Source organism: Arvicola amphibius, chromosome 2 (assembly GCF_903992535.2).
Source record: "Arvicola amphibius chromosome 2, mArvAmp1.2, whole genome shotgun sequence".
NCBI lineage: Eukaryota > Metazoa > Chordata > Mammalia > Rodentia > Cricetidae > Arvicola > Arvicola amphibius.
Genome location: NC_052048.2, coordinates 171,050,007 through 171,076,225, shown reverse-complemented (window position 1 = coordinate 171,076,225; position 26,219 = coordinate 171,050,007). Strand labels below are relative to the sequence as shown.

General features: G+C 39.5%; 2 protein-coding genes across 10 annotated transcripts in view; both read left to right on the top strand.

The window, feature by feature from the left end:
- Positions 1–26,219, top strand: part of Cadps2 (calcium dependent secretion activator 2) — a 510,179-nt gene that overhangs the window by 142,761 nt on the left and 341,199 nt on the right. The window lies entirely within an intron of this gene.
- Positions 360–25,345, top strand: Rnf148 (ring finger protein 148). Of its 2 annotated transcripts, none has more exons than XM_038320984.1 (2): positions 360–416; positions 24,370–25,345. In XM_038320984.1, the coding sequence occupies exon 2, from the start codon at positions 24,381–24,383 to the stop codon at positions 25,290–25,292; it is 912 nt and encodes a 303-aa protein (XP_038176912.1). In that variant the 5' UTR covers positions 360–416; positions 24,370–24,380; the 3' UTR covers positions 25,293–25,345. The 2 variants fall into 2 exon arrangements, with proteins under 2 accessions (XP_038176912.1, XP_038176911.1); XM_038320983.1 differs by lacking the exon at positions 360–416 and adding an exon at positions 8,822–8,866.

Here is a 26,219-nt window from a genome sequence, read left to right as displayed (position 1 = left end):
TTGACCAAAGGCCCTATTTTGATATGACACAGCTTAAAACATATTAAGGACATATTCCCTTTACTTTGAACTTTGGATTAAAAAATGTAACTTTGGTTCTTACCTGTTTATTTATATAGACTGAGGCCTAATGGACTTTCCCCATTCGTGTTGCTGTTTTCAGAGAGTGACCTTCTGCCCTAGTATCAGCCTAGTTCATTTAGAAGTCTCCACAGTGATGTGGGAGGGTCTTCTCTTTGAGTCGATTTCATTGGTTAATAAAGAAACTGCCTGGCTCATTTGATAGGCTGGCCCTTAGGTGGGTGGAGTAGACAGAACAGAATGCTGGGAAGTTAGTCAGACCGCCGTGCCTCTCCTCAGGGAGACAACCGCCATGAAGCTCTGGCCCAAGATGGACATATGCTAGAATCTTCCAGGTAAGGCACCACTTCGTGGTGCTTCACAGATTATTAGATATGGGTTAATCAAGATGTGAGTAAGAGGCTGAAACTAATGGGCCAGGGATTGTTTAAATGAATACAGTTTGTGTGTTGTTATTTCGGGGCATAAGCTAGCTGGTGGCCGGGAGCCGGGCGGGATGAAAGGCAGGCCTACCCGTAGCTCATCACTACACCACAGGGCACTCTTGGCCAATCACTCAAAGGAACGTCACCCAGTCCCACAACTGGAAGCCTTGCCTGGCTCCAAAGGACGTCCAGTTCAGACTCTTCATCCTCTATTACTACAAGTCCTCTCTAGGGTCACCCTCACAGATTCCAGGAAGTTTCCACTACACCACCACCTCCAGTGCTCCCCAGTTCCAGCTGTTCCTTCTTATATTCTCTTCCTCTACCCCTACCACCTAATCCTTCCAGTTCTAGTCTCCACCTGCCCCCAGTCCACCTGCAAAACTGATTCTATTTCCCCTTCCAAACAAGGTCTGTGCATTACTCTCTAGATCCCTCCTCATTACCTAACCTCTCCTGGTCTGTGGATTGTAGCGTGATTAACATTTACTTCACAGGTAATATCCACTTATAAATGAATGCATATCATATTTGTCTTTCTGGGTCTGGGTTACCTCATTCAGGAATTTTTTTTCTAGTTGTGTCCATTTGCCTGCAAATGAGAACTTCTCTAAGAACTAGTCAAATACTGCCTTGTGTCCTACAACTATATAGATGAGTAAGAAAAAGATATAGTCTTATAGAACAGACAGATGTGCATGTAATTGCTCATTAAAATTGTCGTGACCCACTTTGCCTGTCTGGTGTGTGTACCAACTGAGCCCATCTCCCTTTCTAAAGTTTTTATTTTATGTTGCACAAATGTATTTTAACGTTTATCTCCTTATTTTATTTAAATGTACATGTGTTTTCCCATGTGTTTTTTTGACATGTATGTGAGTGCTGAGGAAGCCAAATGAAGGTATCAGATCCCCTGGAGCTAGAGCTTCATGCAATTGCCTATTATTTGTCCTGGGAACTAATCTCAGATACTCTAGAAGAGCAGCAAGTGCTCTTAACTGCAGAGTTATCTTGCCCTAATATGTATTTTTTATGAAGTTGTGAAAATTAAATTAATTTAAGCCTCACACTATGTTTCCTATAACTCTATGTTCAACTCTATGAAAGTGCTGATCTTTTGTCATTTTGATGTACTCAAAAATGTCTGCTTCTCATCAGTAAACCCAATAGTGCTTGAAGCAGCTACCTTGAATTCGATTTGATATCTCACCCAGATAGCTTGGTATGTGGTGCTAATCTTGTGAGTTTTCAGTCAGTATCTGGTTGCCTCACTGGAACACTATAGTTGGTATGTTTTTGGGTTTTGTTGTGATAGTTGTTGTTTACAGATGAAGATCTTTAAAGCCCTGGGCATATACCTCTAAGAAGTCATTGTTCGTACTTTTACAGTGTTTGAATCTTTAATGTTATGATATATTTAAGAATGTACATTTATTTACCTGCCTTATGATGTATTTTAGTATGTATTTAATTTTGCATCCATTTGTGTCACTAGTTTAACACCTTTGCCATGGCAACACTATCAGATGTACATATACATAGTAGAAGATTATCTGGGCTGGGCATTAAATTCGCCTTTCAAACGTAGAAGCTCCTAAAGCTCTGCGGTCACACTATAATCTATCTCAACAATGTCTAAAGGGTTAATTAAATGTGTTCCAAAATGACTGGAAAAAATTACAAAATAAGGAAATCCACCTGTCATTTGGAATGTCCTCTTGAACAGCAGTCAGGAATTGGCCAATTCTATATTTTCATTATCATATACATTTGCCTTTTAATTTTTAAAATGACTCATGGATCTGATTGATACCTACTATCATATTTAAACTTGGTTTACTTTTTCTCAGCCAATATTTGAGTGTCTATTTACCAGCAATTGAAAACATTTTATTGCTCCAAAGTTACATGGCACCCACAGAGTGTTTAAGTTATTATTATTAAGTGTTGTTATCTGGCAAACAAATATTAAATAGTTCTAGCTTTCTGTTCAGGAATACCCCTGATTTAGTTGTAGCCCTACTTTTATTTCTCAATTATAACAGATATTTGTAGAGAGGTCAGTTTTCTTTCTCCAGTGACCATCAGTGTGTGCAAGATTTTGAGGAAGTAATCAGTGATTTTTCTAGTTTTTTTTTTTCTTTCAGCAACTATCTCTGTCTATCTCTGGAGGCATCTCCATGGCTTCTCCTGACTCCGCCCTCTTTCTCCCGGCATTCAGTTTAGTTTTCCCGGCCTAGCTCTAGTATACCCTATCAGTCCTAGTCAGTTTCTTTATTCATTAACCAATCACATTCACAGCATACAGAGGGGAATCCCACATCAGAAAGAGGAGGCTTGCTCCTTTATCACAACCTATTCTTGAGAACCTATTCAGTGGGTCTCATAAGAGTGACCCTAATCTCTTAAAGATTAGTGGTTCCTAGGAGCTAATAACCTCCCACTAGGATTTCCTTTGGGGGTTACACTCAGGACATGACCAAAACACAAAACACAGGATCTGAGTAGAACAAGAAAGGATAAAATCCATCCTGAGTGCTAATTTTGGCAGATTCTCCATGAATGAAAATAGGTTCATTCTCTAAAGCTGATGGTCAGGTCTTAATCCCACTGACTTCTAAGAAACAGCCAGACTTGCTCAGTGCTCAGGGATTCGGCTTCTCTGTGCCACAGTGTCTGGTTATTCGCATGTTTTATTGAAATGCTTGGACTGTAGAGGCCTCAGTTTGACCCTTTTGATCAGTTTCCTTCCAGTGTTTGTATATTGTCATCTCACTAAGTATTTTTATGAATGATTGGCTGTTTGGCAATGAGAAAAAGATATTTCCTAAATATGCAAAAACAACCTACTTTTTGTTATTCGTTCTCATTTAGAAGGTCAGAATGCTCTTAAGATCTACCTAAAATTTTCCACCTATCCCGTGAGCCCTTGGTTTCTGGTGATAGCCTATGGGAAACTGATCTAGGTGATCTGGGTCTATTATCTCCTGCTCTCATCCCCATGTTTTTTTTTCTCATTCTAGTCTGCCTCTCTCCCATTTTTCTTCCCCCTATTTATTTTCCTTCCTTTCATTTCCTCTTCCTATAATATTTTCTATGTCGGAGAAACTTATATCTATATAAACATAAATAGAGAATAATGAAAATAGAAGGCTTTAAGTGGCGAGGATAAAATGGTTAAACTGTATACTAACAATGACACGTGGGACATTTCTACCTTAGTGAACTCTAAATGTGTGGACTTTCCGAATAAAGAGTTGGAGATAGAGAGAAGGCCCAGCAGTTATGATCATTTGCTGCTCTTACAGAGGACAGGAGTTTGGTTCTTAGAACCTTCCAGGGTGATATAACCACTTGCAGCTTCAGCTGCAGGGAACTCATTGACATTTTTTTTGCCTCTTCAAGTACCCACTCATGTACACACACACACACACACACACACACACACACACACACACAGAGAGAGAGAGAGAGAGAGAGAGAGAGAGAGAGAGAGAGAGAGACAGAGACAGAGAGAGACAGAGACAGAGACAGAGACTGAGGGAGAGAGGGAGGGAGGGAGAGAGAGAGAAAGGTCTAAAATTATACATGAAGAATATAGTGCACACATTATTAAGATATAATAAAGGGTGTGATCTGGATACATAGCTCAGTGGTAGAGTACATTCCAAGAATGAAGAGACCCTGAGTTTAGTTCCTGGCATAACAAATAACAAGTTATGTATAGAGAATTGTGCTGTTCTGCTAGAATAATCTGCCTCAGTATTTTCTGCCCAGTAACTTTACTACATGAAGGAAATAATTTTGCCTGCTACAAGATACGTTCTTAATTTTAAGACCCATTAGCTTAAAGATAAGCAAGATAGATTTCAGCTGCTGAATGTCATACATTATTTTCTGCGCAGGAGAATTCTGTGCTCTCCTCGTAGTGAGGAGACTTCACTTTCGCTATTACTTTGGTCTGTGGAAGTTGATGTTACCTTTCCAGTTCCAAGAAGACATCAGAGATCAGTTCAAGCAATACCATATATGTCATTTGTAGTCAGTACTCATTTAGATTAAAAGATACTGCTTTTGATAATACCAGTGTGTCTTACACTCCCTGTGAAAGTTCTGCATGGTTTTATCTTTTTTATTCTATTTCTTTTACACCTTAAGAATTATTTATAGCCCGTTTATGTGTTTGTACCCTCAATTTACACATTTTTGAAGTTGCCAGACAACTCAAGCTTTGCTACTAAATATCTGTCACCTTTCATTGCTAAGTCTGACCAAACTGAGAGGAGAAGGTAACTTTCTAATTGGGTTTCGACAGCCTATTTGAAAAATTAATTCAAGATGATAAAAAGTGATAGAAAGTGTCAAATATGCTGTGAATACGTTGTGTAGGATTGGACGTATCCTAGTGTGGAAGTAGGGCTGTCCACAGCAATGCATTAGCAGGTCTCCTTCATGCTACACAACACTCTTGGCTTTGTCATTCCGCTTGTTATGAAGCCCCATTAAGGTGACCGATTTTTGTGGCATATTATAAATAAGAAAAAACACATATAGATGCTGTAAAGAGTTTATTGTGTTCTAATAGAGTTCTAATAATAATATGTATGTTCTCTGTTTTCTGTAATAATATGTACATTCTCGGTGGATAATTTGCCTATTTTTTCTTTTTTGATTGATTTTTCTTGAGCTCGACATTTTTCTCTGCTCCCCTCTCTGCCTCTATCCTCCCCCCTTCAACCCTTCCCCAAGGTCCCCAGGCTCCCAATTTACTCAGGAGATCTTGTCTTTTTCTACTTTCTACTTCCCATGTAGATTAGATCTATTTAAGTCTCTCTTAGTGTCCACATTGTTGTCTAAATTCTCTGGGATTGTGGTTTGTAGGCTGGTTTTCTTTGCTTTATGTTTAAAAACTGCCTATGGATGAGTACATGTGATAATGGTCTTTCTGTGTCTGGATTACCTTACTCAAAATAATGTTTTCTAGCTCCATCCATTTTCCTGCAAAATTCAAGATGTCATTATGCCTATTTTTTCTTGTAGATAATTTTCCCCTTTTCTGGTCTTATTCTTTTTCACTGTTGCCCCCAAGTTGCACTGCCTTGGGATAACCAATAGCTTTGGTCCTGCCTCTCGCCTTGCACCCTTCCTCCAGTATGTTGCCTGGGCAATGCGGTTGGGAAGAAAATTCAAGTGTGTCTTATTTTCCCACAGCAATTTCTGCTGGCTGGAGAACACTTTGTGGAGAGCAACCTATAGTCTTGGCAGCAGGCTGGGTTGTTTGGATTCTCATGGGAACCCTTTGTCCAACCACTCAATTAGGTGTAACCCAATCCTGGTAGTGAAAGCTTCATTTGGTGACAAGAGATGGCCACTTCAGGCTCTGTCTTCCCTGTTATTTGGCAATAACTTTCATATATATGTATATCTTAGGCAGTTTCTACTGTATTGGGTTTCTGTAACCCCCCCTCAAATGGCCCTTAATTTTAATTGTCATTCTTTATATTCCTTCCCTCATCCCCCTCTTCCAATCATCTGTCCTCTTGACCCTCCTGTTCAGGCTCCCCTACATCCACTCTTAACTATCAATTTTATTTTCCTAACTATACCCTCACTCTGTATCTAACCTCTGTGGTTCTATGGATAGTAGGTTGGTTATCATTCATAGACTTAACATCTAATTTCCACATTTAAGTGAATAAATACCATATTTGTCTATCTGAGTTACCTCACTAAGGGTGACTTTTTTCTAGTTCCACCCAATTTACCTGCAAATTTCATGATTTTATTATTTTTAACAGCTAAGGAACAGCTAAGTAATACTCCATTGTTTAAATGTACCACATTTTCTCTATCCATTCATTTGTTGAGGGTCATCTAGGTTATTTCCAGTTTGTGGCTATTCTTTATAGCAATGAACATGACTGAGCAAATATTTCTGTGAAAAGATGAAGTGGTCTTGGGGTATATGCCCAAGAGTAGTATAGCTGGGCCTCGAGGTACATTGATTCCCCTATTCTTGAGGAACTAGTGATTTTCATAGTGGTTGTACAAGTTTGTACTCCTACCAGTGATCAGTCTGGATCTATTTGGTTTATTCTATATATAGCTATCCAGTTTGACCAGCATCATTTCTTAAAGATGCTACTACCTTTTTTTTTCAATGTTTATTTCTGGTATTTTAGTCGAAAAAAAATATCACATTTGTAGGTATGTGGACTTATGTGTGGGTCTCCAGTTTGAGTCCTTGATCATGTCTATGTTTATGCCAACACCATGTAGTTTCTATTACTGTAGTCCTATTTCCAGTACAACTTGAATGCAATCAATGTGGTAAAGCCTTTGTATGTCAAAGTGGTCTCCAAGCACATGAAAGAAGTTCAACTTGCAATTGGGGTTGATGATACCTCCAGAAGTTCTTCTGTTCTTTGGGACTATTTTTAGCTATTCTGGGGTTCTTGTGCTTCCCTGTGAAGCTGGGGATCGCTGAACTGTCACTTGTGTTATAGATCTTACCAGTCTTCCAGGTGTAACATGGAATCTCAGAGTCATTCTGATTTGCATTTCACCAGTGGCTAAGGATGTTAAACATTTAAGTGTTTCTCAGCCATTGGAGATTCCTCTGTTAAGAATTCTCTGATTAGCTAACGAGTGGATTAATGGAATTGAAGACCTTGACATTAATCCACACAGCTATGAACACCGGATTTTTGACAAAAAAAAAGCTAAAATTATACAATGGGAAAAAAAGAAAGCATCTTCAACAAATGGTGCTGCATAACAGAATGTGGACATGTAGAAGGATGAAAACAGATCCATGTCTATCACCATGCACAAAACTCAACTACAAATGAATCAAAAACCTCAACAAAATCTGGTTACAATGAACCTGACAGAAGAGAAAATGGGAAGTAGCCTTGAATGCATTAGCACGGGAGAACACTTCCTAAATTTAACACGAGTAGCACAGACACTGAGAGCAATAATAAATAAATGGGACCTTTTGAAACTGAGAAGCTTCTGTAAGGCAAAGGGCATGGTCAATAAGACAAAATGGCAGCCGGCAGAATGGGAAAAGATCTTTACCAACCCCACATCTGACAGAGAGCTAATATCCAAAATATATAAAGAATTAAAATAAACTAGACATCAGACTACTAAATAATCCAGATAAAAATGGGGTACAGATCTAAACAGAGAATTCATAACAGAAGAATCTCAAATGGTCAGAAGACATTTAAGGAATTTCTCAGTATCTTTAGCTATTAGGTAAATGCAAATTGAAATGGCACTGAGATACTATCTTAACACCTGTCAGAATGGCTAAGACCAAAAATATTGATGATAGCTTATGTTGGAAAAAAAATGTGGAATAAGGAGTACTCTGCTGGTGGGAGTACAAACTTGTACAGCATCTTTGGAAATCAGTATGGTGGTTTATCAGAGAATTGGGCCTCAATATACCTCAACACCCAGCAATGCACTATTGAGTATCTACCCAAAAGATGATAATATCAGCATTATTAGTAATAGCCAGAAACTGGAAACAACTAAGATTGCCTTCAACCAAAGAATGGATAAAAAGAAAATGTGGTACATTAACACAATGGAATATTTCTCAGCAGTAAAAAAGAATGACATCATGAAATTTGTAGGCAAGTGGATGGAACCAGAAAAAAAAAATCCTGAGTGAGGTAATCCAGACCCAGAAAGACAAACACAGTATATAATCACTCATAAGTGGATATTAGGTGCAAAGCAAAAGCTATCCAGACTATAATCCATAACCCCAGAGAAGCTAGGTGAAAAGGAAGACTCTAAGAGGGACACACATGGAGGGTCCCAGGAATGGGAAATAGCTAAGGTCTCCTGAGGTTAGAAGAGAGGGATGTGAATGGGAACATGAGGGATCAAGATTGCTGAGTTGGGGGAGAGATAAAGAGGGAGAGCAAGGAAAGAGATATCTTCATAGAGGGAGCTATTATGGGGTTATGGAGAAACCTGATGCTAGGAAAATTACCAGGACTTAACAAGGGTGACCCCAGCTAAGATTTCTAGCAGTCGTGGAGGGGGTACCTGAACTGGCCTTCCCCTGTAATCAGATTAGTGCCCACCTTAACTGTCATCATAAAACCTACACCCAGTAACTGATGGAAGCAGATGCAGTAATCCTCAGCCAAGCACTGTGCTGAGCTCCTGGAATTCAGTTGAAGAGAGGGAGGAGGAATCATATGAGCCAGGAGAGGGGGTCAAGGTCATGATAGGGAAAACCACAGAGATAGCTGACCTGAGCTAGTAGGAGCTCAGGGACTTTGGACTGACAGCTGGGGAGCCTGCACAGGACTGAACTAGTCCCTCTGAATGTAGGTGACAGTTGTGTGGCTTGATCTGTTTTGGGGGCCCCTGGCAGTGAGATCAAGACTTATCCTGGGTGCATGAACTGTCTCTCTGGAGCCTATTTTCTATGGTGGGATACCTTGCTCAGCCTTGATGCAGAGTGGAGGAGCCTGTCCTGTCTCAACTTGATATACCAGACTTTGTTGACTCCCAAGGGAGGCCTTAACCCCTCTAAAGTGTATGGATGGGGGTTGGAATGGGGGGAGGTAGGGGGCTGGAAAGGGGAGGAAAGGAAACTGGGGTTGGTATGTAAAATTTTAAAAATTAAACAAAAGAAATAATTCTCTGTTCAGGTATGTACCCCATTTTTAAATTGGATTGTTTGGTTGGTTGAGGTCTGGTTTCTTGAGTTCATTATATATTTTTGATATTAGCCCACTAACCGATGTGGAGTTGGTAGAAATCTTTCCCATTCTGTAAACAGCTGCTTTGTCCAAATGACTGTGTCCTTTGACTTATAGAAGCTGTTTAGGTTCATGAAGTTGTTGGGTATTTTCTTAATTAGTGATTGACAGAAGAGAGCCCAGATGAGTGTGTGTGATGCCATGCCTGGATTTAATAAGAACGCAGGCTATGAGGAGTAAGCTGGTCAGCAGCACTTCTTCATGGCTTCTGCATCATCCCCTCTTTCTATGTTCCTGGCCAGTTTGAGTTCCTACCTTAGCTTCCCTCAATGGTCACTCAGTATTTGTAAGCCAAATAAACCTTTCCCTCCCCAAGTTTCATCATATCAATAGTAACCCTAAGTAAGATATCTGCCTTTATGGGAGGGACTAGGGCAGTGACTGGCCATGGAATGTAGACCCCCATGTATGTGGTTGTCTGCAGTTTAGATGTATGTCAACTAGAACATTACAGGTAAAGGTCATAGTCTACTCTTTTTTTTTTTTTTTTGCAGTTATGGAGTTAAGTTGTTGGAGTTAAAGAGTAGCATAGTAGACACCATAATAAGATCAATAATGTCTCTGTAGCAACATTTGTGAGTAGCTGTACTGAGTGAGTATATAAATATAAATGTATTTGTTTTACATAAGATATCTTTCACACAGATCTAAAAAGGATTTGCTTTTGTGTGTGTGTGTGTGTGTGTGTGTGTGGTGTGTCTTAGAGAAAGGGCTGGGGTGGTGTGTGTGTGTGGTATGTCTTAGAGAAAGGGCTGGGGTGGTGTGTGTGTGTGTGTGTGTGTGTGTGTGTGTGGTATGTCTTAGAGAAAGGGCTGGGGTGGTGTGTGTGTGTGTGTGTGTGTGTGTGTGTGTGTGTTTCTGTGTCTGAGAGGGCTGGGGTGATGTGGGTATGTGTGTGTGTGTGTGTGTGTGTCTGAGACAGAGGGCTGGGGTGATGTGTGATATGTGTGTGTGTGTTTGTGTGTGTGTCTGAGACAGAGGCAGAGGGCTGGGATGATGTGTGTGTGTGTGTGTGTGTGTGTGTGTGTGTGTGTGTGTGTACCTGCAGCAGCTGGAAGAGGACATCTCATTTCCTGGATCTGGAGTTTTAGGAACTGGTGAGAAATCTGGTATGGGTGCTAGGAACTGAACTTAGGGCCTCCACATTTTATTGTTGTTTGTTGCTTGTATGTTCTGTTATGACATAGACTCACCATGTAGAAAGGTTCAGCCATTTTAATTTGTGTGTCCTTCACCTACATACTTAGCTATGTGTTATGAAAACATATGACATGCACTCTTTCAGAAATTTCAAGGAGTCAAGTTTAATCCCTCCTTTCAATGAGTTTACTAGAAACGTAACAGAAAAATATTTTCTAATTTATAGTGAACCATGTATAAAAGAACCGTGATCCTTGGGAATGAAATCTTGGAGAACAAAATGTGCAATTATAATTTCTATTAGGGCCTTAGGGGGTGGTTTGAAATTTCAGTCATACCTAAATAAAAGCAGGCAAGTTTTTTTCTAATTATTATTATTAAACAGGGGTTTTAAATCAATGTACACAGTTCATTTTATAGTTGTACCATTTGTAGGGGATTTTTATTTTCTTCTGTTTTTATTTGTTTATTTGGTCTTGACTTTGGATTTTATTAGAGGATTTGAGCCAGATGCCAGGTAGAAGCTTAACTGTGAAAGATAATATAAGTTAAACAGATTTGTTTTATTTTTATTGTGTTTTGCTTTGATTTGATTTGCTTCTATTCCATTTGATTTTGTACATATTAGGGGCTAACCCATATCTAAACACATATTTTAGCACCTGAGGATCCCTCTGTGCCAGGTCAAGCAATCCGGGCATTGTTTTTAGGGCAGAGCTATACACTCTGGTCCTTATTCAAAGGGATGAGACCGTAGCTGGGATTTAAAGAAAGTTTTTGGTATAATTTATTGCTTTTAAACTATAAGGCTCAGAAATCCTATGATCATAGATTCCTTATAACTGTACAAGCTCCATCTGGAAAAGGAGACTCCTCAAGGATGCAGAGACTTGTGGCCCAAACAACTCACCTAGATAGAAGTCAGCCAAGACTAGAAAGATGCTAAAATGTCTGTAAGCAACGTAGGCGTCACATCTAAGATGCATGCACAAGTCCCATACCACAGTATGAAAAGGCAAATGACCCCTGAGCAAAGACTACAAACAAGGATCTGAATAAGGACTCCAAGCATAGCCTAGTGCATGGCGTTCATGCCACCCTGTGACAAGTGCAATGAACTGAGCCGCTTACAGCGGCAGACACATATTCTGAGTTCCACGGGAGAAACCCAGATTCGTGTCAGGAAGATTCCATTTTCATGAGGAACTCTCAGCCTCTTCCAGATGGTGATTTCTCTGGCTGTCTTGACCTTAGTGGGAATTAGTAATATGTCTGTAGACCAAGGGATTCCAGAAACTTCTGGCAATACCAAATGCTTGGAGTGAAGTAGGACTGCTGGCGATACCAAATGCTTGGAGTGAAGTAGGAAGATGCTTGCTTGGGGCTTGTGGTAGGAGCCAGCGCTGCCAACTTTGCTCTTCCACTAAAAGTCACTGAATTCTCCTATCAAGCCATGTATTCATTCTGTGGTATTTTTTCGCAGAAGCCTTGGGAAATGATTTCTATCTAAGATGTTTAAGAATCACCAATATTGGGTAAAGAATATAGCTAGTATTTGTTGAAAAACTCCAACATTAAGTTTAGTGTAATGAGTTAAGGGACTTAATTTTTTTTTCAGAAGGGGCTAGATTTACTCGGTATCTAAAATGTTCTTGGCCAGAGTTCTGTGTGAAAAATAATCACCTAACTGGACATAGTTGTTTTAGACTTTTAATTGTGATATAAGACATTCAGATAATTACTGGAGTCAAATAGTGATTGCACCTCTTATAAATGGCTGTGAGGTGCTGAGGAGATAATTCTGTTAGTAAAGTCCTTGTTGAGGAAACATGAATCCCTGAGCTCAATCTCAGGGTCCATGTTAAATCTGAGCATGGGGGCTCACACCTGTAATCCTAGCACTGGGGAGTTGAGGATGGGATTATTTTGGGCTTTGCTGGATAGACAGTCTAGTCTTATCCATGGAGAGTGATTAAGGAAGACAGTCAGTGTCAACCTGCAGCCTCTACACATATGTCAAGTACACCTACCCACATGCAAGTATATATTTATACCACAAACATAGTATATATAATAGATTATAAGTATATATATATATACATACACATATAATATATATATATATACAGATAGATAAATGTTGTATGGTGTTAACAGATTATTTTGTTCAAGTATTTTTTCATTTCTGTGTAAACTTCTTATAGGATACATGCCATTGCATGCATTATGGTGAATTTAAAAGTAGATAGGACATTGGGCTGGAGAGGTGGCTCAGCCATCAAGGCCAGGCTCATAGGAAAGAAGTAGTTGGGATAAAAGTACTAGGCAACAGTCATTTGGGAAAAGCTGAGTCATGATTGCAATGAGATTTTTGATATTACTATTAGCCAACCGTGATAAGACTGTAATAGTTGGAGTATAACAAGAGAAGTTCATAAGCATACAACCATCTTGAAAGTGAACAGACTTATTCATATATTGGGAAGTGAACTTTTTTTTCTGTCTGTTCTGTTTATTCCTCACTCCAGTCACACATTTCATGTGTGTGGTGTGTTTCAATTGAACCATAAATATGAAAATTCAAATTTTGTGTAACCCATTCTCAAGCCATCTATAGATAGTTTCTTCTGTAGTTTCTCCCACGACCCTGATTCTTAGTTAATTTTATTGAATTGTTGATAAGCATGGCAAATAGCTTCAATGCAAATGTAGATCATGTGTCCATCAAAGTTCAAACTTAAAACCATGGTAAAACAACTTAAAAATTGTAAAGCCTGTAGAAACGAAAAGTACTATGTCTACTTTATATACATTTATGAGGTGTCTACCACATGCAGATTTTCAAACTAGCTGTTTTCCTTTTCTGTTGATTTGCATGGCCTATCAGTCATTGAATTCTGGCACCTGCTTCATCTCTTTTAGTTTAACATTCTGCGTTTAATAGACAGGCAACACAGTTGTTACCCAGAAGCAATTTCTATGTGTGAATTATAAACTTATTTTTTGTCTTCTCACAGAACTATAGCCTTAGCTGTTCCTTCAATTTTAAATCAACTTTTGTATCATTGGTGGCACGAGTAATTATTGCAATTTTATATGGATTTATAATGTAACAACTAGTCAAACAAAGCTGTTGTCATTAAATTCAACATTCTTGTGCCAAGAGCTTTCTCCAAAGTTTTACTTCTTTGTTAGTTTGTAACGGGAGGTTTGTGGGCCCACGGACTCCAAAACCAATCTTTTTTTTAAACTTGGCCTGGACCTTCATAGTAACTGTGTTCCAACTGTTTTCATGCATTCTTTATGAAGCTGGGGGTACTTTGTCTCTAACTGACAGACATCGGCTCTGTAGCTACTAAAGGAAGTCATGTAAACAGATATCTAGTTCTCAAGAGTGGATATGTAAAACTGATAAGTGGTATTTGTGTCCGTACAGAGCCTTCTTCAGAACTGTAAGATGCGGAAATTTTCTTGAATACCTTGGAGTCATTATCATCTTGTGGAATAACTGAGTAACACTGATGTATGCACAGTGATGTTACTAATGCTAGGGAACAGATGGCATGATGGATGTTCTGTGTACTTGAAATGTTCTGTGTACTTGAAATGTTGTACTTCATCTCATTTAGTCTTCATAAATGTCCTAAAAGTTTGGGGCTGTTATTACACTCCATGTACATAAGAGAAAACTAAGACAGGTATCTTTAGACAACCTGCAAGGGTTGCAGAGCTAGTGAAGAAAAACAAAAAATAAGAGACAAAACAAAAACAGGAAAAGCCAGTCTGGCCTAAGTATCAATGAGATGTGACACCTTCTATTCCTTGCAAACCTCAGGAGTGTGTGGCGTTTTATGACTGTAATCCCAGAACCTGAAAGTTGGGGACAAGAAGATCATGAGTTCCAAGCCAGCTCAGGCTAGAAGAGACCCTGTATGGGAAATAAAACAAAATAAAAAACTTAAGGAATTATTGATGAGATGTTAAATAAGTATTTGTCATTAAATATAAACTTTGACATACTTGAATGAAGGAGCCATTGGCTGTGATCATTGGGTTGTTTTGTTCTCATTTATGTGATATGCAGCAGGAAAAAGTATGATCATTTTTTTATTTCTCTGAAACTAAATATTAAGTTTTATATCCGTTTTGGGATGCTGAAATCATAACCAAAATAATTGAAACTGGAGGTGATAAGGGATAAGGGACAAAAGCCATGAGAACAGGGCATGTGCCTTTATGAAAGTGACCTAGGTATATTCCTTATTCCTTCTATCAAGTGACGTCACGGTAACCTAGACACATTCCTCATTCCTTCTATCAAGTGATGTCACAGTAAGCTAGGCACATTTCTCGTTCCTTCTATTAAGCGATGTCACAGTAGGAAGACTCATCCATGAGCCAGAAAAGTACTTCCCTCTAGAATCTATGACTTCCTTTATATTTGGTTTACCAGACTCCAGATCTGTATGAGTTAAGTTTTATTTTTAGACCACCAAGAAAGTGTTTTTCTGGCACTTTGAAGCTTGGTTAGCATTTATCACATCAGAATGTCAGCCTCTTGAATAAGATACAATGTTGACCTTGCCTTTGAAGTCCTGGGTACATGGAAAGATCATGAAAACAGGAATTGTCTTTTTTATTCTATTTCCAGCACCTAGACCTATGTCTGTGTTAGATTCTTGATTAATAACTTGAATAAGTGAATGATAGAATCAGTTGTGTAGGCCTTTAATAGGGAGTTAGCTTTGGATTATATAACAGAAAAGAACAGGAAAACATGTCAATTAGATGAATTCCACAGATATATAAAAAATAAATAAATGAATTTATATATTCTAGTCTGCTAGGCCCCAACAGGAATGCAAAGGAATATATCAAAACCTTTCAATTAGAGATAAAACAAAACCTTTGTAAGAGAGTAAGAAGACAAACAGTTTTTATACCTATAAAAAAATCACAAGGAACTATGCAAACCGTTTACTAAGAAACATATAAAAATGAAATAATTTCTATTTCCAGAAATACTCGAACACTAATTTTTTAAAATGTGAACAAATATTAGTTGAACATTGTGGGGCAGGCCTATAGTACAGCACTGGTGGGAACAGGAGCATAGGAGTTCAAGGCCAGCCTCCCATTGAAAGCCAGTGGGCTACACAAGACCCTGTGTCAAAGAAGATAATAAAAATATGTACATAAATATTATGTATTTTTGCTATATTATGAATACAAATTTAAATATATATATATATATTTATATATATTGGTGTGGATACACAAAGGAAATTGCGTGAAGACTGCTAAATTTGACTATATCTGGATAGGAAGCATTCTGGGTTGGAGAAGTTTATAGCTCATAGAAATGTTTTCTCTAACTTTTACTGCTACTACAGTATTTGAGCCTTTCTTAGGGTACTAAGGTATAGGTATTCATTATTAATGTGATACAGACTTCTGATCATTACTCATTGGGGTTTATGACAACATATAGCTCTATAGGCCTATGTAAGTATCTGTGCCCATGGATCTATTTCTGCATGTTTTATGATAAATTGGTAAAGACAAATGAGTGTATATGAATGAATATATTCATGTAAAAGTTAAAGTGTGCATTTTCATCAGTAAAGTAAGTTGCTGTATATTAGAAATTCTGGGTATTTTTGGTTGCATTTGTATGTTGAGTACCTATTTAGAAACAGATGTGAAGAAATTTGTTCTTAGATTTGAGAGTGAAGCTATTAGACAGATGGCCCCTGATCCTTTGATATTAAATAACCTCTTTTCTGGACAACTGTTGTCATTGTAATTCTTAGCTGAGGGAAGAGTTGTCAACTGGTTGCCTCTTTTGTTTTTAATTGGTGGTCATATAAAGCAAAGGTTGTGAACACTGCTGCTCTATCTTAATGTTCTGAAGAATAGAAATTTAGAAAGGCAAGCATGTGTCAGAATTCTTTTTTTTTTTTTTTTTTTTTTTTTTTTTTTTTTTCGAGACAGGGTTTCCCTGTAGTTTCTAGAGCCTGTCCTGGAACTAGCTCTTGTAGACCAGGCTGGCCTCGAACTCAGAGATCCACCTGCCTCTGCCTCCCGAGTGCTGGGATTAAAGGCCTGCGCCACCACCGCCCGGCTGTGTCAGAATTCTTGAATAGCTTTTCTTGTGCTAGTATAGTTATGGAATGAAGAAAACAAAAATTTTAAAAAATAAGACAATGACCGTACTATTCACAAGATGTTCTACAGGATGCAAAAGCACAGGCAAATATATCAGCATCTCATTATACATAATGTGAGACAGAATGAGTGCAAAATTATTATGTCACAGGAACAGACTGTTTTGACCAGACAGACTGAGATAGATTGATGTTGGGAGATGAGATGAATTTGATTAGGTGGGAAATAGAAAAAAAGAAATTATATGGGACAAGGGATTGTGAAGACCCACTTAGTAAGCATCTGCCAAGCTAGCAGTATTCTTGGGAATTTATAAATAGGTATGACATATGCCATCTGATATTTCCCATGGCATCTAGAAGCAGGCATTACTTCTATACCCTACAGGAACAAATACTGATAGTATGGTCCTCTCTCATCCAGAAGATAGCAGAGATGTAATTTCTATATAGATATCGTACAGCCTTGTGTGACACACAGTACAGTTTCTGTGAATGTGTGGGCTCTATATTGTTCCCTTCCCTCATGCATCCTTGGTGAGATTACATTAGCTAAAAATGAGAATGAGATTTTTGATCTGTAAATTGAGAAACACAAGGATTCTAAATGGGAAAATCCCCTTTATCTCTTCTGCTGCAATTCCAGTTTGCGACAGGTTCACTTGGAATTCATGCCCACTTGTAGAATTGGAGGAGCAGAAGGAGGGAGAACACGAGCAAGGAAGTCAGGACCGGGAGGGGTGCACCTACCTACTGAGATGGTGGGGCTGATCTAATGGGAGCTCACCAAGGCCAGCTGGACTGGGACTGAAAAAGCATGGGATAAAAACGGACTACGAGAACATGGCGGACTATGAGGGCTGCTGAGAAGCCAAGGACAATGGCACTGGGTTTTGATGCTACTGCATGTACTGGCTTTGGAGGGGCCTAGCCTGTGTGGATGCTCACCTTCCTAGACCTGGATGGAGGGGGGAGGACCGTGGACTTCCTGCAGGGCAGGGAACCCTTACTGCTCTTCAGGCTGGAGAGGGAGGGGGAGGGGAGTTGGAGTAGAGAGAGGGAAATGGGAGGCAGGGAGGAGGCAGAAATTTTTTACATATTTATTATTATTATTAATTATTATTATTATTAAAAATTTCCGCCTCCTCCCCATCTCTCATTTCCCTCCCCCTCTCTTAACTCCCCTCCCCCTCCCTTTCCAGTTCAAGGAGCAGTCAGGATTCCCTGCCCTGCAGGAAGTCCAAGGTCCAACCCACTCCATCCAGGTCCAGGAAGGTGTGCATCTAAACAGACTAGGCTCCCTCAAGGCCAGTACATGTGGTAGGATCAAAACCCAGTGCCATTGTTCTTGGCTTCTCAGTCAGCCCTCATTTTCTGCCATGTTCAGAGAATCCCGTTTGATCCCATGCTTTTTCAGTCCCAGTCGAGCTGGCCTTGGTGAGCTCCCATTAGACCAGCCCCACAGTCTCAGTGGGTTGGCGCACTCCTTGCGGTCCTGACTTCCTTGCTCGTGTTTTCCCTCCTTCAGCTCCTCATTTGGGCCTTGGGAGCTCAGTCCTGCACTCCAATGTGGGGCTCTGTCTCTATCTCCCTCCATCGCCAGATGAAGCTTCTATGGTGATATGCAAGATATTCATCAGTATGACTATAGGAAAGGGCCATTTCAGGCTCTCTCTCTTCAGCTGCCCAAGGAACTAGCTGGGGGCATCTCCATGGATACCTTGGAATCCCTCTAGAGTGAAGTCTCTTGCTAACCCTAAAATGGCTCCCTTAATTAAGATATCTTCTTCCCTGCCCTCCTATCCACCCTTCCTCCACCCCAACCATCCCATTCCCCCAGGGTCTCCCCATCCTCCCCTCCTCACTTTTCTCTCCACATCTCCCCATCACCCCTTACCACCACCCCACCCCACCCACAAGATCCCAATTTTTGCCTGACAATCTAGTCTACTTCCAATATCCAGGAGGATAACAATGTTTTCCTTTGGGTTCACCTTCTTACTTAGCTTCTCTATGATCAGGAAATCTAGGCTCACTGACCTTTATTTATGTCTAGAATCCACTAATGAGTGAGTACATACCAAATTCATCTTTTTGGGTGTGGGTTACCTCACTCAGAATAGTGTTTTCTGTTTCCATCCATTTGCATGCAAAGTTGAAGATGTCATTGTTTTTTACCGCTGAGTAGTACTCTAATGTGCATATATTCCACACTTTCTTTATCCATTCTTCCATTGAAGGGCATCTAGGTTGTTTCCAGGTTTTTTTTTTTTAATAAAAAAAAGAAAAAAATATTTTAGGATGGCAGAGCTTGTGAAAAGTTTCAGTGGTTAATGGAGGCTTAGGAAGGTTCAGGACCCACTTTAGGTTCTAGAATATCTTAGATGTGTTGCAGCCCCAGAATAGTGTCCATACCCAGTAGGTCTTGGCACCACCAGACCTTAGTGAGAAGAGGGCAGAATAGGTTGTCAGGCGAATGGGAGGAGTTCTCTTGATAATTCAAAGTATTCTGCTTGGGTATATTTAATATTTTTGTATGTTTCCCTTTTTTCACTCCTGAACTAAAGATTTGATCTAAATGATTAATATGAAGATGATTTTGATCTAACTTCAAACAGAGATAATAGCCTTGTGTTTATTTTAGATTACTCAATAACCCCTATGTCTTTAATGAAAAAAAGTACAATATTAAATTTTTCCCAGTAGCCTGGTAGGTGTCATAATGTTTCTCCTATTGACTGCAGCACTGTCTTATACTTGCTAGGGTGAAGGAGAAGGAAATATTTGAGAAATATTGTAGGTTTTCCCCTAGGCTGAAGAACTATCTTGTGTCAGGTTCTTGTCCTCTTTAGTAGTGTCAAGTATGGGTTCCATCTCATGGAACGGGCCTTAAATCCACTCACAAAGTGTTACCCAATTCTTCCTGACTTTTGTACTTTTCCTGGTCCCATGTGTCAACATGGAAACAATCCAGAAGTTCACATGCTGTCTTTTAAAGCTACTGTATTCCATGTTTAACATGTTTAGAACTCACTATCTTAGATCGAGAGTGGTTTAGGATGTTTAAAACATGTTTTTTTCTATCACGTGTATGTTTTATTGAACATGTGAGTATAATGATTAACTTAATATAATTTCCAGGAAAAAAAGACTACATTGTTAGGTATGAGAATTATAAACTTGCAATCAAATATAATACAAACTAAAATTTTATTGTAAAAAAAGGCTTTGCTTTCAGAAAATTCTTTTGTTCCTTTTAGCAAGCCACTTTGAATCAGCATTCTCTTACCCTCAAATCCCTTTATGATGTTTCTCTTCAGAAGCAAATGAACATTAAATTGTCATTTCTTTAGTTTACATGCAAAGTAAGTGTGTTTTATGAAACCTAGGGAATTTTTGTGATTCGTGATCTGTGTACTAGAACTTGCGGGTTACTTTGATGATGTTCCTCCTGTTTTCCCTATGTCTTAGAGATGCTATTAAGAGCAGAATGTTCTTGGTTGCTTTTCTTTTATCACAGTTGGGGTTTTTGGAGGCATGAGTAATGGTCAAAAACCAGTAAGAGTGGAGATGAGTTGATCGCATCCCTGTTACTCAATGATGGTTATAATCCTCAGTTTCCCTAAAGTCCAACTGTTATATACTTGCTGTTTCTGTGTAATTGTTTCTCTTATAGGCATGTTCTCCTAAGGATCAGGACTGTGTTTAGTCTGTCGCCTCAACAAGAACCCTGTCTTATGATGGTACCATGTGTGGATTGTACATTGTGTTTGTTCTGGTTAGTGGTTATTTAAATATTTCTTTAAGTGTACATTAGGGATTTAGGTCCTGCAGCTGCCACTTGTCGAGTGCTTGCCGTTTGATGTAGGTGTGTCTTCTATCTATCTGATGATTTCATTGGATAATTAATAAAGAAACTGCCTGGCCCATCCGATAGACTGGCCCTTAGGTGGGTGGAGTAGACAGAACAGGAAGAAAGAAGTGAGGTAGATGGCTCAGTCAGATGCCACGCCTCTCTTAAGTTAGGGAGATTGCCGTGCCTCTCCTGAGAGAGATGCCAGATGCGATGAAGCCAGCCATCAGGTCAGACATGCTGAATCTTTCCTGGTAAGACACCACTTTGTGGTGTTACACAGATTATTCGATATGGGTTAGTCAAAATGTGAGTAAGAGGCTGAAAATAATGGGCTAGGCAGTGTTTAAAAGAAAACAATTTCCGTGTAATTATTTTGGGGCATAGGGCGGCGGGAAGCCAGCCCACAGCTAATCACTACAGCCGTTTGCTTCCTAGTTTTCTCCATTGGTAACTGAGAATGTATAGTTTTACCTTCGCTCCACTCATGTACTCAGCCAGGCATGGTCTCCTCCAGAAGACAAATTGGGATTTGCCTGTGTCAATCATAAGGACCAGACTCACTTCATGTATCCACTAAATGTGAATTTGAAAAGTAGTTCTAGCCACAGACATTCAGAGAAAGTTGATAAATATCTGGGGGAACCTTTTCCCTCTTTCTGAAAGGGAAAAGTAGGAGTGGAAATGTTTCATTGTACCTCAGGGTGCTGTATGTGTATGGGTAATTAGAACAGTAACCCTCCTGGGAGCTCTTCAGGGGAGCCAACTTAAGGGGAGAACCAACATACTTTAAAGGCAGGATGGAAAGATGTAAAAAATCAGAAACTTTTGGACTATTGGATCTTCCAAACCCTAGTTGTAGGTTCTGTTTCCCTTAATCTACGTGCAAGCGTCAATAGAATAAAGAACAAAATCTTCAGGTGCTAAGAGTCCATACGTTGAATAACTATGTTTAAAGGAACCGATTACAGAGGCATCAATTATCCAGTCCCTCTTTCTGCCCTATTTAACTATGCCAGCCCCAGGATTGAAGACTCTTTGCTCTAGTTCTGTTAAAGTGGATGATGCAATTGACAACCATCCCTGATGGGATAATAAGGATTCCTAAAGAGAGCTGTTCTGTTTCTGTGCTAGGAAAAGCTGGGGAAATAGAGGCACATTCTGAGAGCATCTTACTTGACAGATATGTTGGTACAAAAAGCTGACTGTGCAGCCAGAACTCAGCGTTTATTGTCTCTCGGGGACGAGGGACTTTGGAGGTAGTGCCTCTCTCCTAAGACTGTACCATTATCACAGGCTTTCCTAACCTTATTTGTGACTTTTTGAGCTAGGTGTATCTAAGAGGCCTCACTCAGCATTTCGGAATGTTTAGTTGCATCCTTGGCTTTTAGACACAGTATGACAGGCACATTTCCCAGTTGTGATAATAATATTTAAAAAGTCTCTGAAAATAGAAAATACCCATCAGAAGGCAAAATTACATCTGCTTCAGAGAGCCTCTGTTAGATGTAGGGAGCATTCTGTACTAGGCTATGGCGGAAGAGAAAAACTTTAACTACCATGGCCTTAGTTAGCCACTTCGCATTATAGCAAGGAAAAGTCAATGAATGCAGAGATTTTTATAAGTTGTTCCTTCCAACCAAAAAAGGAAACTCTTGACTTGAGATATGGTTTGAGCAATACATATTTTGCTATGCAAACTTTTCACCCTTCCAAACTCAGTAAAAGATTTGGGATGTGGTGGAACAAGACATACCCACATCAAGTATTTCCAGCACTTGAAAGACAGAGGCAGGAGGACCAGTAGTTCAACGTTGTCCTATACTACATATCAAGTTTGAGTCCATTGCAGTAACCTATCTGAAAACAGCAAACAAACCCACTGAAATATAAAGGCCATGTCAGAATCAGATTGTTTTTAAATCACCTTGCAGGACCTAGAGAGATGGCTCAGGGGGTAAGAGCACTTGCTGCTGCTCTTCCAGAGATCCAGGTTCAATTCCTAGCATCCACATAACAGTTCACAATGGTCTGTAACTCCAGTCTGATGCCTTCTTCTGCCTTCTAAAGACACTGTACATACATGGTGCACAGACAAAAATAAATAAACCTTCCTGAACTAAATCACCTTCCAAAAGCAATCACCAATTAAACAAGTACCTCCTAAGTAACATCAAACTTAACTGGTTCTCACATTCTCCCTTTTAACAGAACCAAACAATAGGTCACACTCTGAACATGGAAAATTCCACCTTTGAAGGCAGTTCAGATGCAAGCTGAATCACACATAAATGAAATTATATAAATTGAGAATTTGATCAATATCCACCTTGCAAACAAATAGTATCTAGTGTTGTTGCTCAGTAAGTACAAAGAACGCTTTTGTCAAAATCATACCCTCTCTTAACACTTGCATTTTCAGTGGAAGGGCCCAGTCTTTACATGAACCTCATAAACAAACAAGGTCTATTCTTTCTGTGTCCCCAAAGCTTTGCAACACACCAGTCACAGAGGCTGTCCTATACCCAGGTGATACATGTTTGAATGAGTATTGTCAACTTACCTACCTTTGTGCAAAGATTTCAGACAAAGATTCAAAGTAAAAGCAAAGGGTCTGAAAGGTGCCCAAATCATCCTCAAGGCACAAGACTGGCAGTATGTTTCTCATGTCCTGGGACATAACTCTGAGTTCTCAGGATAGCATATGTGCCACCAAACCCACCAGTTACCCTCTGTCTTTTCTCCTTCACTGACTCCTGATGAGTTTGCCTTCCTTCAGATCCTTTAACTTACCATGTGGCTTTCCACTGTAGAGGACAAAGTTACCCTTTCCTCTACCTCCAGGCTTGTATCAGGCTATCATTTCTTAGACAAGTTTACCTTGAGACGCTAAGAGTGGTCCCCAGTCCGTGTTATCTTTTTCTCTGTACTTGGTGCCCTCTGTTCAAAGTTTTTACAGTTATTCATATCTGTATTTATTTGTTTCAAATTGACTCATTGTATCGTGTATCATGTTTTTGTCCCAGTATCTATTTTTATTTTTTTAATTAAAAAATTTCTGCCTCCTAGCACATCATAGGTCTTTCACTAACAGACTCGATGAACAAAAATGTGTTTGCCCTGTGGGATGGGTTTATATCAGGAAAAAAAATACATTTTTTTCTTCTTCATTCCAGTGCTAAATCTTTGGTCTTGGTGTTAGCATTTAGCGCCAGCAAAGTGTGGGGTGATTTACTCCTACTGTCCAGAGTGGCCAACTGGGTAGTGTAGAGCACAGTGAGAGCTGACACCTGACCGGAAGCATTCACTAATGTGAGTCAAGGGTTTGGGAAAAGTTTATGATATATTTCAGTTCATCCATATGTAAAAACAAAACTCAAGTTGTATTCTTTCTAATGCTTACCATTTTTATTCAGTAATTTTGAGTGTGTTCTAAGTGGCATGGTGTGTATATATTATATAAGCACATATATACATGTATATGTATACATATCTTCATATAATATAAAATAATAACATGTAATCTCATTCATATACTAATACATATACATATGTATGAATACATACCTCTTGACTTATTGCTTAGTAGCCCTTTTGACCAATGGGATTTCAGTATACATTGCGTTACTATAAACTCCTGGATTGGCTTAACTACCTCTGATGTCACAATTTACCCATTGGGAAGTCACAAGTTTCTTGAAATCACACTGAACTAATAACATCTCTTGAATTTTCACTCTAAGAAAGATAAAGTACCGAGAGTGAAAATGCTGGAAGGAGCAAGGTGTCTTCCATCCAGGCAGACCTTCTTCATTTCTGGGCTTTAGCAATCTGTTCTTGACAGCTCAAGCCAGCTCCTTTACCTCCTTTAAAGCAGCTGTTATTTTGTTTTTCATGTCTGTCAGTTCCTGGAGGAATGAACCCACTTGGACTTATACCTTCAGCTCGTAGGTCTGTTTCATCTCGACTGTTGAGGCTTAGCATCTTTCTGCTGCTTAGCCTCCCTGACTCCAAAGGAAAAGCAATATGGACGGCTCATCTGAATATAACATTCCAGGTGGGAAACCGGATCATATCAGAACTAGGAGAGAGTGGTGTGTTTGGGAATCATTCTCCTCTGGAAAGGGCATCCGGTGCCGTGGTACTTCCTGAAGGGTGGAATCAAAATGCTTGTAATCCCCTGACCAACTTCAGCAGGCCTGATCAGGCGGACTCTTGGCTGGCCCTCATTGAACGAGGAGGCTGTACTTTTACGCATAAAATCAACGTGGCAGCAGAGAAGGGAGCAAATGGGGTGATCATCTATAACTATCCAGGTACAGGCAACAAGGTGTTTCCCATGTCCCACCAGGGAACAGAGAATATCGTTGCCGTGATGATAGGCAACCTCAAAGGCATGGAGCTTTTGCACTTGGTCCAGAAAGGTGTCTACGTGACAATCATCATTGAAGTGGGGAGAATGCATATGCCATGGCTGAGTCACTATGTCATGTCTCTGTTCACCTTTCTGGCAGCCACAGTTGCTTACCTCTTCCTGTACTGTGCCTGGAGACCCCGCGTGCCCAGTTCTTCTACCAGGAGGCAAAGACGGATAAAGGCTGATGTGAAGAAAGCTATTGGTCAGCTGCCACTTCGAGTACTCAAGGAAGGGGATAAGGAACTAGATCCAAATGAAGACAACTGTGTCGTTTGTTTTGATATGTACAAAGCACAAGATGTCATACGCATTTTAACTTGCAGGCATTTTTTCCACAAGACGTGCATTGACCCCTGGCTTTTAGCCCATAGGACATGCCCCATGTGCAAGTGTGACATTCTGAACCCTTAAGAAGCTCAAGATCTTTGCACAGATTAAAATTAGATGAAGTCTTTCACTGCACCGTGCACACAGAGAAAACATGACCCTTGGTTCCTCTATCCAGCCACAGAAGATGAAATTCGTGTGCTTTGAAAATAAAGCTCCATATCATACTCATGAACTGTTGTCTTTTTGGTCAGTTTAATTGCTAGACATTGTTATGCTTCGCCAAATAAGGAAGTAGGTATATTTTAAAAGTAATACCCATTCTGATCTTCAGATTTCTGTATGATGGCACTGATGTTGTGGGGAATGGCTGGGCTATTACACCATTTCATTTTTAAGATATTTATTTGGGGGCTTTGTTTTAATACTTCACCAAACAGTTTACATCCTAACTTCACTCTAGAATTAGATTTGGATTTAAATTGTCATGGTTAATTAATTTTAATAATATTCATGAAATTCTGTTTTCCAAAGCTATAGGTTGAATGTACTTTATTCTCATTATTTTACAGGATAGGATTTGATACATACATAAAAGTTTTAAAGTATTTTAGGCATTGTTTAGAGCACTATTGCAAAATTTCACCTGTTTGTTATGGGTTTTTAAATCCTACCATAGTGAAACAGACATGGTGACAAGAGTTTCTTCTAGAAATATCTCTTAGGGGCTGTCATTGGCTTCTCTTCTCAGTTGGTAGTGAGAATCCGTATGGCCTTTGACACCACAGCAGAGCTAAACATTTTGTTCAGTTTCAATTCCAATATTGCACTTGACTCATTTTCCCTCTCATTTCTGGTGAGTGAGTAAGCACCTGTGTAGTATTAAAAAGCTGAAAGACAAGGGTTTGTGGTTTGGGTGAAAAATCTCTCTTAGCTTTTAATGCTCAATACAGATGGCATGCGGTGGGGTCTTTGCAAGTCGATACCCTGTTTACTGCGCTTATCCCAAGG

Bases quoted from the DNA above. Each gene is read 5' to 3' on its own strand.
- Rnf148 (XM_038320984.1), top strand. From the start codon at position 24,381: ATGAACCCACTTGGACTTATACCTTCAGCTCGTAGGTCTGTTTCATCT.